The 12,642-nt window shown below is 59.4% G+C and overlaps 1 protein-coding gene across 1 annotated transcript in view; it reads right to left on the bottom strand.

Annotated features, from left to right (window-relative positions):
- SELP (selectin P (granule membrane protein 140kDa, antigen CD62)) overlaps nt 1–6,914 on the bottom strand; it is an 11,182-nt gene extending 4,268 nt beyond the window's left edge. Inside the window, exons 1-6 of the mRNA XM_009320681.1 lie at nt 6,846–6,914; nt 5,686–5,863; nt 2,984–3,373; nt 2,779–2,886; nt 2,488–2,670; nt 939–1,124 (exon numbers count right to left, since the gene is read on the bottom strand). Coding sequence (XP_009318956.1) covers nt 939–1,124; nt 2,488–2,670; nt 2,779–2,886; nt 2,984–3,373; nt 5,686–5,863; nt 6,846–6,914 — 1,114 coding nt within the window. The remainder of the gene's footprint in view (nt 1–938; nt 1,125–2,487; nt 2,671–2,778; nt 2,887–2,983; nt 3,374–5,685; nt 5,864–6,845) is intronic.
- Nucleotides 6,915–12,642: the final 5,728 nt, after the last annotated feature.

Below are 12,642 nucleotides of genomic sequence, written 5' to 3'. Positions count from 1 at the left end.
GGTGTCTCCATGCCAGGTCCCCGGAGCGATGCGCTTGCGGCTCTCCGACCCCATCAGTGCAAACCCCGTCTGGCAGGAGAAGGCACACGTGGAGCCAAAGGCGAAGTCCCCATGGAGATGGGTGCAGTTCAACTCTCCCCGGTCTGGAGCGCTGAGCACTGGGCAGGTGATGGCTGCAATGGGAGAGCAGGTCTCAGAGACAGGATAGATGAGGTTAAATCTAGGGATTAGGGCTGACTCCCAGTCAAATAAAACCAAATCTATGGTGATATGTCTTTGATTTACCTTTCTCACCCAGACAAGTCTCACCTCTTCAAAAACAGTCGTAACATAGTTGGTACAATGATTTTTCTTCCATATGAGTAATTTCCTTGGGGGGGCAGTTGCTGCTCTGCCAGAGCCCTGTTTATCCCCTGCACTACCTGGGTTGCAGCCCCCGGGATGCAGGACCACAGCTGCTGCAGTCCTTCTTGCCTCTCTCCCTGGAGCGGAGCAGGAGACCTGCCTCCATCCTTGCCACAGCGGCAGGGGGAAGGACACCCAGATGGCTGTGAGGCTGTAGGGGACCAGGAGGGGCTGACTGAAATAGCTATAGGGGTTGCGTGCCAGCCTCCCCAGGCTGTGCCCGGGGTGTGCTTTGCTGCGTGTTGGGACAGCATCCAACAGTTGCTGTGACAAGCGGCTCTGCTGTCTGTGGGACCACCACAGGTTAGTGCCAGGAAGACATCTAACACCACCGGCACCCAGCCTGGGTGAGACAGACCCAATTCCCTGCACCTTCTGCTTTCAGACTGACACCAAACACTTTCCTTGGTAGACTTTTCCTTTCATAGCTATTTTACAGGCAAGCCTGGTTTCCCACAGAATTCCCAGAGCTGTCTATCGGGGCCCCAAAACCCAACGCTGAGGCACCTCCCAGCAGGCAGCCTGGGCTCCACCTTTGCAGCGCAGGGGGGGGCCCATCCAGACCCCACCAGCCGTGCACCGCAGCCTCCGCGCTCCCGTCAGCTCAAACCCCTCCTGGCAGGAGAAGGCACACGTGGAGCTGAAGGCAAACGCGCCATGCGGGTGGGAGCAATCGACCCGGCCCCTTTCGGGGGCAGCCAGCTGGGGGCATGTGACAGCTGCAGGCAGACACAGGGCAGGGAGCGTGAGGGCAGGGCAGGCAGCTTCGTCCCTCGTGGTGCCTGCAGCATCGTCAGCCTCGCCACAGCAGGAGCCTCTGCTCATTTTTGGAGTAAACCCAACTGGCAATGCTTGCTAACACAGCTTCCTTATCAGCAAGGGCGACTGACTGACTGATCTGATTCTTTGCAAAAAAGAAAAATCAATCATACGTACAGCCAGCTGGAAAAAACAATGAGCTGGGAAAGCAAGCCTTTGGGAACTTGAAAAGCCTGGAGCGGGCAGGCTCAGCCCAGCTTGCCTGGGGGGACTTCCACAAAATTGGAAGCCAGCTCCTGACCCTGCCACCTCTGGGGATGCTGGCCACAGGACAGACACATCACATCTCCGTGCCCGTTCCCCTTAAATGCAGAAAGCTTTGCTGGTCTCAGTTGCCTAAAACAAGTCCCGGGTTGGACCACAGGTGCACCCAGCACAGGTGTCATCGGCAGCACTAACTTCAAGGCAGGCTGTTTTTTTTTTTAATTATATATATACAGAGACCCTGCCCACCCCTTGACCCCTCCTGCTGGGTCTCCTGATACAGAGGGTCCCCAGTTGTGTCCCATGTCTGCTCCAGTCTTCGACTCATCCCATCCTTGTGCAAGGCTGCAGATCCACCACGCAGCAGCACAGGGAAGGTGGAGCAGGGCTCTCAGCACTCCCCCCCCCAGAAAGCCCAGCACCTCTCTGGGGCACCTGGGGCCTGGCTGCAAACCCTCAAGCCACCAACGGGAAGACTTTCCCTGCCCCTGCAGCGTAACGTACCGCAGCTTGCTTTCCTTTGCGGCTTCCTGCCCTACTCTGTCCCTCCCAGCTTATACCTAACCTCATCTCACCAGTCCTCGCACTGCTCGTGGTGGCCCAGCCCTGCCAGCATACACCCTTCCTCCAGCTGCAGGACAGCAGTCCCCTTCACTCTTCTCTGAGGACCCCTGTGATGCCAAGCACCCTCCCCTCAGGAGAGGAGCAGATGGTGCCACCAGGGTGATGGTGAAGGTGCCAAGACACCGTCCTGACCCCACACGCGGTGCACGCAGGATGCTGGCGCCTGGGTGTGATTCAGGACAGGGAGCAAGAGCACGGGGACAACTGGGGAGAGCAGGGAGCTTATGCAGAGCTCACAGCCACTCTGGTTTGCACCCATTGCAGCCTCATCAGGGAACCGCTCCCTGCATGCAGCACCAGGAGCTGCTTCCCCAAAGGGCAGGCGTACAGCAAGCCCAGCCCATTGCTTGCCTGAGCAACGTTGGGCATGCAGGGCTGGCCCCCCAAAGCATCAGTACCGCATCCCTGAGACCACCAGCCCCTGGCAGGCCCTACCTGTGCAGGTGGGGGTCTCTGCTGACCACTGCTGGGAAGGCAGGCACCGCAGCGTGCCTGCCCCTCGCCGCTCGAACCCCTCCTGGCACTGGAATGTGCAGGTGGAGTTGTAGCTGAAGTCTCCGAAGGGATGGCTGCAGTTCATGCGCACTCCCTTGGGCTCGAGCTCGGCACACTCCACAACTGGGAGAGACACAGTGCAGCCCATTAGGAGCATAATGAACTTGCCCACTTTGCTGCCGGGGCTCAGGCTCTCCAGCAGGGAGGGAGGGGTGGGGGGGGGTGGCTCACCGTCCTCGCACTCAGGGCCGTGGAAGCCGGGGTAGCACTCACAGTGGTAGCTCCCGATGGTCTCCACGCACTCGCCGCGCTGGCTGCACGGGAAGGGCTGGCAGGAGGCTGCACGCACAGAGGATGGTCATCAAGAGCCACTGGCCACCCTGCCGAGGTCCCCAGCCCACCCAATCCAGGTCTGTGCTGCAGTTGCCCCGCTCACCCCGGTAGCACAGTGCCTTTTTCCTCCGGTTGCAGGGCTCGTCGTTCCACTTGCCCGACTCCTGCTGCCGCTTGATGTAGATCTCCACGCAGTCCTGGTTGGAGCGGCGGTTGTTGGGCTCCCCGGCTGCCCAGTTCTCTGCCTCCGTCGTCAGCGCCTTCCTGGTACCCACCCAGGTCCAGGTGCCACCCAGCTTGCGGATACCGATCCAGTAGTAGCGCCCATGGAAGGGCAGGCTCTCGTTGAGGTACTCAATCTCTCGCTTGTTCTGGATCGCCACCAGGTCGGTGAAGAAGGTCTGGCAGTAGTTCCTGGCCTGCTCCCACGTGTAGTCCCCTTGGTCACTGTAGTGGTACGTCCAGGCACCCACCTCCACCCACGTTACTGCGCCTGCGAGAGAGGATGAGGTCCGGGATCGACACAGAAAGGATGGGACCCAGGTCAGGGATGGGGTCACTTGGGACATGAGGGTGAGCTAGGGCTGGCATCAGAGCCAAGAGATGCCGGCAACCAGCTGGGAGAGGGGATGGGATGAAGGGACAAGTGTGGGTGAGAACAGGGCTCTAAGAGTACATGGAGACCTGGGTGGATCAGGCATGGCAGAAGGAAATGAGGTGAGACAGAGGGGGACAGCACAGGGATGAGGAAGGTGGGGGAAATGGGGTGAAGGCTGAGACAGAGGGCAGCATGGGATGGGGCGGGCAGAGCACAGGTGGCAGAAGAGTCCCAAGCAGTGATGCCAATCCCTCCTCCAGCACAAGGGGTGAAAGACCAGCCCCACAGCCCCGCTCCCCTGCTCACAAAGGTTTCCCAAAGAGGAAAACCCAACATAGAGATGATTCCTTAAACATGGTTCCTTCCTCAAGCACAGAAGTGTACCACTTTGGTTTTCTTGCTTTACACTTCTACATGAGAGTCAGCTTGGAGCAAGGCAGAGCAACGAGCGCACAAAAGCATTTGGCTCCCGAGCTGCTCATCCGAGCCAGAGATGGTCTGAAGAGTCTTGTAAAATTCAGTATTGCAAAACAACGTCTTGCAAAAGTCAAGTTCACACCCTGGTCGTGCCCACCCAGGCAGGGCAAAGGCAGAGATTAACCGGAACCCACACCCAGAAGTGAAGGGCACTTTGCTGAAACCCTGCTCTTATTTACAGCATTTCACATCACAACTTGATGCAATCAAAGGGTTTTAGCCACAAAAAAAGCTTCCTCCTTTCTCCCCAGAAGCAGGTATCTCCACAACTGCAGAAAGTGATACGGGGATCGTATCTCCATCTGTGCAGAAAAGTGAGATGGGGATCAAAGTTTTCTCCAGGCAACCAGCCTGGGGTACCCTGTGTCTCAGGAGAGCATATCACACTGTGGTCATGCAGGCAAAGGTCTGGGCATCACAGATTAGATGCAAATCTAGGGCTTCCCAAGTCTAATTAGGGCTCTAGTTTGGTCAATAATTATACATTTTTCTAAGCAAAATTCCCATAATTTGCCTGTTTTTCCATGTGAAAGAGCAAATTATCCATTTTGTTCAACAAAACTGAAGCTGAGGAAAATGTGGCCTTCAACAACAACCCTCCTCTTCACCCCTTGGGAGTTTGGGGCTGCAGGACAGAAGCTCAAGGCACCTCCTGGGAGCCTGCCCCATCCTCAGCTCCCACCACCCACCTCCTGTCCCTCACTACCTCCCCAGCATGGCTCAGGGCAGCCGCCCTGCTACCCTTGCATACCCCATCCCCAAACTGAGAAGGACCAAGGGACCCCATCTGCTACGTGCCCATCCTCCACATGCTGTCCTGCCTATTTCCTCCAGCTCTACCAGTAACACCCTTTTCTGTAGCACAGCTCATCCCCACTCCTTCACCTCAGCCTTATGTTACCTCTCCCTCCCCCACCTGGAGCTGAACCCCCAGGGGGGTGCTGTTTGCCTGTGTTTCAACCTCTCGGCTCCCCTAGCAGCCCCGATGCCTCCCCCCAGGGCGGTGCTCAGCGCCCACTGCACTCAGGGTGCCTTTGCATTTTTGTTTTCCCCTCAGAGCTAAATCTCAGCCTCCTCCTGACACTTCTGCATTTGCCTCTGTTCCTTAGCTCAATCATGAAAGGTCCTTTGGAAAAGAACCCAGCTCATGGAGGATCTCTAGGGACAGAGCAGGCAACGGCAGGTTTTGCTCTGTGCAATGCCAACATGTGAAGGAAATATCCTACAGGCAGCAAAACCAAATTAGTTTCTACTCTGATTTCTTCTCCTGATGTCAATTAGCAGCTTTAACTCTGCATGGTGCTGCCCCAGCTGTGCTCCCAACACTTGCACCTGTGGGTCCTGTGGCTACGTCTGTGCCCAGCTCTGCAGCATGGGCATGGGCATAGGCAGGGAGTAGAGCTGCTGCTGCCTTTCTCCAGTTCACGGTACAATACACCGGCTGCCATGCTGCATTTGGGGAACCAGACACCCTGTGGGGACCCTGTGTGTGGCCTGGCCCTCCCTGGGGGAGCACGGTCCTGCGATGGGTCTGGCTGGAGGGAGCTGGCCTGGGCAGACGCAACCCCCTCCCATCCCAGAAGGATCCAGCCCTGGGTCTGGTAGCCATGAGGGGTGTGACTGATGAGCCCCCAAAATAACATTGCTGCCCTTCTCCAGTTTCCCAGACCTGCAGGCTCCTCAGCAACAGGGTCACGCTGTGCTTACTGAGTGGGTGGCAGGTGGCTTACCCCATGCGATGGCAGCGATGCCCAGGTAGCAGATGCCACGAGAGCCCAGAGCCCATGTCCTCCCAGCAGACCGCAGTCCTGCCGCAGTGCCCTGCATGCCAGGGAGGGAGGTGTGAGCATGCACGTCCCACAGGAGCTCACGCACCCCACCGTGCACCCACACCGCTGCCAGGTGGTCCTGGTAGCCACAAGGGCATGTTGCTTGCGCTAGCTTGCACGCAGACACATGCAGTGCTGCCGGCCAGGTATGGCTCTGCTGCAGAAAGGGCCCCTCCAGCGACACACTTTGGGGGGGCTGTGCCCGCAGCACACCTGAGCAGTGGGGGAGGCCATGCCAGCAGTGCAGTTCACTCCAGGGCATGCCCTGTGCCCCCCCCCCCGCCCCACCCACCCAGCGCTGGTATCTGCCTCCGCAGTGGCAGTGCCCTGGGTGCCTGGCACAGCCTCGCTGCCCAGGGCAGGGTCTCTCCAGGGCAGCCTGGGTCTGTCCCATGGGTCCCCGGCAGCGGCACCGGTTCCTGGCAGCACCTGCCTGCAGCCCTGCCCTCCCCTATGCCCCTTTTCTAGGCAGACCCCAACTCATCCCCAAGGAAAGGAGCAGAACCTACCATGTTGGAGCCGCAGACACACCTTGCCCAGCTGTTGGCACCGCCAGGCGCGTCTGGCCCTCGACGGGCAGCGGTGCTCACACTTCCTCCAAGCGCGCAGAGTATTGCTCCCTGCCCTTGGCCTCTTCCCCTCCCGCCCCAGCCCTGCTGCCAGCCCGCATCCTGCCCTGCATCCCCGCCTCCCCCGCTGTGGGGCTCTACCACCCCCAAAGATCCCGCTCCCAGCCTGGGGCCAGAGCGGAACAGCGGGGTTCAGCCCTGGCCACAGCCCTGGTGGGACTCAGCTTGGCAGCTGCTCCATGGCATGGGAGCTGGGTGCATCCCGACGCTGCCATGGGAGCCAACCCGCAATAAGCTGGCCTTGCCTGGGCCCCCCAGGAGGTGCAGAAGGGCCCCCCAGGAGGGGTCCAGCCCCAGCCTATGGTGCCCAGGGCACCGAGACCTCTCCAACCCACCATGTCCATGTCGCAGTGCCCACGCTGGCTGTCAGAGGACAGAGGAGGGATGAGGAGTGATGAGCTCCTGCATGGGCTGAGCTGGAGCGTGGCTCACAGCCTCCCGGCTCCTGTGCCGGATCCTCTCCTTGCTCACAGGCTTTTTGCTCTGGTTGTGAATCTTCATATACCGTTTATAAACAGTTACTTACACAATGTATTTTCCTGTCTTTGCCTTTAAGCCTTTATGAGAAAGGTCCAAGAACATGCCAGAGGAACTTCCCCTGAGTTGTTAATATCCTTTATGAACTTCCAGCAATGCTTCAGGAACATGCCTCATTGTGTCCACCTCCCCTTCGATCATTCTTGAATCATCATAAATCTTTCCTTACTCCATTCTGCTTCTAAGTAAAATTGCCTTGGCAGGGTTTTCTGCAGGAATTGCTCTGCTCACTTCCAGGTAAAGCTGAAGTGAGAGCCATGCAGGTCACATGCATTTTCCAGTTCCAGAGAAATTGATGCTGCTCCAGCGGGACTCATGCTAGACAAAAGGAGGAACCCATCCCACAAAAGTCGTAACCCACTACAATGACTTTATACTTGGCCAATGTAAATGAAACTCAGTTCCTGTCTCTGGATATCTTCCTTGCAAAATGTTTTACTGCAATTGTCTATTTTTATGGAATTGCTGAGGATGAGCCTGTATGTCCAGTAATTGAGGAGCGCTTGCTTTCTAGCAGCTCATGTTCAGAGGGTGTGCAATTACGGCAAGGGAAGAAGCAGCTGGGTGGGCAGAGAGGTGAGTGGGAGACTCGCTGGGAGTCAGAGGGGTGCTCACGGGTGCACAGCCCCAGGGGGGAGCAGGCTGTGCCCCTGCCAGTTTCACTTCAGTTTCACTGAAACCTGACACGGTAGGGCAGAGCAGTAGAAAAAATATACTCCCACCTTTATTTTTGTAACTAAAAATAGTTTCTGGTATTGTTTTAAAAACAGAAGCAAGGTGGCTGCTGCAAAGGGCAGAACGTGGCCAAGTTCAAAGTTGTTTGTGGGGGGCAGGAACCCCCTGCCTGTGGGTAGCTGGAGTCAGAGAGGGGGTCCTGCATGGCAGGACCAGTACCAAGGGTTGCTTTGCAGGTAGTGGAAAAAGGTACATGTGGTGAGAAGAAGACCCGAATCAGCTCTGCAGCTCTGCTGGGAGCTGGCTAATCGCCAGGAGCCCTTTCACATCTCAGGTGGTTTCCAAGGCAGGCTCCCTGGGAAGGATTCAGGATGCTGCAGGGCACATGCTCCCAGCTGGGGTCCTGCTGCCCCCCTTACCAAGGAAGGGCCCATCCCTGCCTTACAGGCTGAGCAGTGCAGGGATTTCCCAGGCAGCAGGCTGGTGCATCCTGTCCCCCCCGCCACTGCTCCTGGGACACAGCGCAAGCTGCAAGCCAGGGCTTCGCTCAGGAGTGGCTCGAGGGAGCAGGTACAAAGGCACTTTCCCATGTCATCTCCTCACCGTCCTGCTGGGCCCTGCAGGGATCTGGAATGGAAATGTGCCTCCTTTGCTGTGCCCTAGTCCTGAGCCACAGACAGAGGCGATGCTCTCTCCCGAGAGCCCTGCTGCGGGGAAGGGGCATGGGTGCCCAACTCCCACCTCCAAACCACTGCCAAGGGTGCTGTGCAGCTGGCGGGGTTGAGCAACCCACCTGCAGGCTGCAATTGCAGGGCTGTCCAGGGGGAAGCGCTCGGCCCTTTGCCAGCCCAGGCTGATGCTCTGCTCCCTCTCTGCGTGCTCGGCCGTGCTGCGGGCAGGGTGCCACGCGCAGGGCAGGTTGCGATGCCTGCATGAGTATGCTGATGGCTCTGGAAGCACCCAGGTGTGGATGGGACCCACGGTGGCAGGGGCTGTACATGCTGCATGGGGAGGTGGGCACTGGCAGAGGTGGGCAGATGCCCCAGGGATTAGCCTCTGCAGAATTACCATTGCCCCAGGGCCAAGACTAGGCTGTGCCCTGCACTGTGTCCCCAAGGGAGTGCTCAGGACCTGGTAGAGTGAGACCCTGGGGGCAGCAGGTGCGAGGGGCACACCCATCACCACCACGCTGCACCCCCTCCCCCCCCAGTGCAGAGGCACACTTGCGTTGTTTTTGGCAGAGGCTTCCCACCCCATGGCAGCACAGCCTGTTCTCTTCCTTGTGCAATGTCCCCCAGCAAACCGCAGAGGAACCGAGTCACCCTGACACAGCCCACCCGGCTCAGCTGCCACCGGCGATACAGCGGGCACCTTCCTGGGGAGCCCTCCTCGCCCTCTCAGCAGCCCACCAGAGCGAGGAGGCACCCGGTAGCACCCCTGCAGGAGCATGGCATGGTGCCTGTGAGGACCCACACTGTGCTGAGGTGCAGCCCCACTCCCGCCATCCCCCTGCTCCACCTGGGGAGCGGGGTGGCTCTCCCCAGGTACTGCAATGGCCGTGTCAAGCGGAGGCTTTGGAGGCACCTCCTGAGTGTGGGCAGGGGACGGCTCCCCTCCCACCGCAGGATGCCAGGGGGTGTTTGACTGAAAGGGTGTCCCTGAGCTGCAGGGTGCCTTTGGGCACGTCTCCCAGCACGATGCCTGGCCTGCAACCCGGGCAGCAGGACCCTCCTCTGACGGCCCTGGAGGAAAGCAGCACCCGATAAAATCTTTCTCACAATTTGGAAGTGTTTGGCCACAAGAAGACATGTTATCTGAGTGCGCCCTGGCTTGGAGAGGGTGAGATGGTTGCAAGGATTAGCTGGGGCCAGAAGGACAGGGATGCTTCCAAGACAGCTCACAGGCCGTGGCACCCTGCACTCCCCCACCCGCAGGGACCCCGCGGTGCTGGGGCAGCCCCAGCTGCGGGCTGCAGGGTTAGTTTTGGGCAAATCACTCCTGCCCACCCCGCAGGGTCCCTCTCAGAGATGTTTCTTTGATCTCAGCTGCAGGACAGCTTTCTGCCTCGCCAGTGATGGAGAGCCTTTTTGCTGAGCACCGCTGCCAGCCGGGTACCCCTGCCCGCGCTGCCTGCTGGCTTCCTGGCGCCTGGCAGCAGCAACACGTGTGTGGCACAGATAAAGGTTCGCCAAACAGGATGCCGGGGGCGTAGATAACGCCAAAGTTATCTCACTGCTTGTGTGGTAGGGAGTAAACAAGTGGCTCTGCCCATCTGGGGAATCCCAGGCAGCGCCCCTGCCCTGCCAGTGAGCTGGGGCACAGGGTTCGTACGGGGTGCTGGAGTGCAGCTCCGGGGATGTGCCGCATCCAGAGGCAGCCCTGCAGCTGTGCAGGCAGCCCTTGCCCTAAGTGAGAGCAAAGCCACCCAGCCCACAGAGCCACTCCAGGGAACTGCGACTGCTCAGCCTGCGCCCTGCCCAGCTCCCCATGGCACTGTGCATCCCTGGAGGGCTGGGGCCACTGACCTGCTTGGCCATCCTTCTGTGGCACCCATCTTCCCAGTGTGAGGGCAATACTTAGAGCCGTCAGGCTGGCTCAGCATGGGGGCAACAGCCCCAGGCGGTGGAGGCGTTGGCAGATGGAGCAGGCCACCAGCACCCCGGACATCACCAGTGCTTTTGTCACATGTCTGGTTTAATGCAGAGAGATCAGTCTTATCCTGTCTCACAAAGCAAGGCCAGAGGTGGATTCCCCCAGCCGTCACCTCCGTCACCCCCTGAGGCCTATTGCCTGCTCCCCTCCCATCTGGCTCTTTGCAACATGAGCTCAGTCCTCCGCTGCTCCCCAAGCAGAGCCGCCACAGCCCACCTGGGGCCAGCAGATGAACATATTCAGCACTGAGAGCCATGTCTCCAGCCGGGGTCAGCCCCCGTGGAGAAAACAATGTCCTCTCCTCCCTCCAGGAAATCCTGCGGCATCCCCTCCGGCAGGCACTGAGCCCAGCTGCGTTTTCCCCTGGGACAGAAGCATCCTTGAGGACGTTCTTCACCTTTTGGCAGGCCGGGCCTGAGCTTTCCTCTTCCCTTTCTCACCTCCCCACTTCAGCACAGCCAGCTGTTTGATGCTTTCTCCCCTGGGATCTCGGTTATCTTTCTGCTCCAAGGAGCTACTCTGTCCTGTGACTTGCCAGTCTATTTACATTGCTGATTTATTTTCTGCAGGTAGGGCAGACACTGGCACAATGTGTGTTTTAAGGTCTTTTTTACGTCTCAACCACTTTGCTTTTGTGGATCTACAAGCTGCCCTATCCACGCTGCCCACACTGTTGCAAACCGCCGAGCTTTGCCCTGTGCGGTGTCCTGCGGGTGCGTGACCCCAGGGACAGGGTAGCCCCATCTGAAATGCCGCTGCTGTGGCCATCCAGATCTCCGTGTGCAGGGTTGGCGGTGCCTGCTGAAGCTGCGTCTCTCTAACAGTCCTGACTTTTGGGGCAAGCCCCTGCAAGAAAAAAACAAAAGCTAAAATAACGAGGGGAAGGACATTACTAACAATTTGTTGTCACCTTTGAAATTAATTCCTCCTCTGACCTCTTGCAGCTCTGCTTTAAGAGCAAGATGGCTACAAACACCAATATGACTGCTTCGGCAATGGGCGGAGGGGTACAGGCTCTTTCACAGCTGAGCAGCAAAAGCAAGAGGTTTTTTCTGCTCGGCAGAAGGCAAGGCAACGCAGTGAATACTTTCCTAGCTTCTTTTTATTTTTATTTACCCTTGAAAGGAAAAGGACTGTTTTGCAGAGAGGCATTTCAGGTGGACTCACTGGCCCGAGAGGAGGTGAGGCGGGACTTTCTCCCTCCACCCCATCCCTGCTGCTCCGCCAGGGACTTGGCTGGCCCAGCCCCATGCCGGGACAGTACCTGGCTCCCTGGGGGAGAGCAGCATGCAGGGGGCAGCTCTCGGGGCTGCCCGGCTCTGACTGCAGCTGCCAACCCTCCTCTGCCACCTCCGGCGCTGTCACACCATCGTCACATGAAGGCTTCCTGGTGCCCAGCAAGAGCTAGAAATCCGCTTTTGCTCTACGGGTGCTGACGTCCTTCGGCAGAGGCGTGGGGCTGGGAGCAGCATCCGTCCTGATGGACACCGGCGCGGGCAGTGAGTGGAACTGTGCCGGCTGCGGCGCCTGTCCCCTCTGCTGTGGGCGGGGGCAGGGAGTGGAGCTGGGCCGGCTGCGGCGCCTGTCCCCTCTGCTGTGGGGCTGCCGCAAGGGTACTGTGGGAGTGCTGGGGGCTGCTGTGATGTGTCCACTGGCCCATGGCGCATTGCTCTCCACGATGAGCCGGAGGAGCCCTGCCCCAGGGAAGTCCATGATGACCACCCCCCAGCGCACAGGCTGTCCCCCACGGCGCCGCAGGTGCTGGTAGCAGCGGGGGTTCACAAAGCGGGCCACCTCCTCGGGGCAGGTGAAGAGCCCGTTGCCGGAGCAGAAGGTGAGGTGCATGGTGGTGGGGTCCCCACCAGCCGCCCTCTCCAGGTGCCGCCTTGCCCGGGCCCACTTGCGCTCCAGTGAGAGCACATTCCAGGCGTCGCTGATGCTCAGCTGCTCGTAGGGGATGCCCAGCACCTCCCGCGCCAGTGCCTCCAGCACCACAATCTTCCCCCGCACCTGGCCCAGCGTTGGCACCTCCTCCCGGCACCACACACGGCCCTGTCCCTCCTCCAGCAAGCAGCGGTGTAGCCGGGCGGCGAAGCCAGGCCGGGGGAAGATGGGTAGCTCCTCCTTGATGCGCATGAGCACAGCCTCACCAGGGTGGGCGCGGAGGAAGCGCAGGGTGCGGCGCAGGACCCCCCGCAGGCTGGCCCGCTGGAAGGTACAGAGGTGGTAGATGTGGAGCTCGCCCTGCGCCAGCTTGCAGCGCACATCCAGGAAGCGGACGCCGGCTGCCAGCTGGGCCTCCAGGCCCCAGCTCTGGCACAGGAGGGGGCGGGTGGCGGAACAGGCGGGGGGGGGCCGGGGGTCC

This window comes from Pygoscelis adeliae, unplaced genomic scaffold (assembly GCF_000699105.1).
Source record: "Pygoscelis adeliae isolate BGI_AS28 unplaced genomic scaffold, ASM69910v1 Scaffold402, whole genome shotgun sequence".
NCBI lineage: Eukaryota > Metazoa > Chordata > Aves > Sphenisciformes > Spheniscidae > Pygoscelis > Pygoscelis adeliae.
This window is presented reverse-complemented; position numbering and strand designations above follow the sequence as displayed.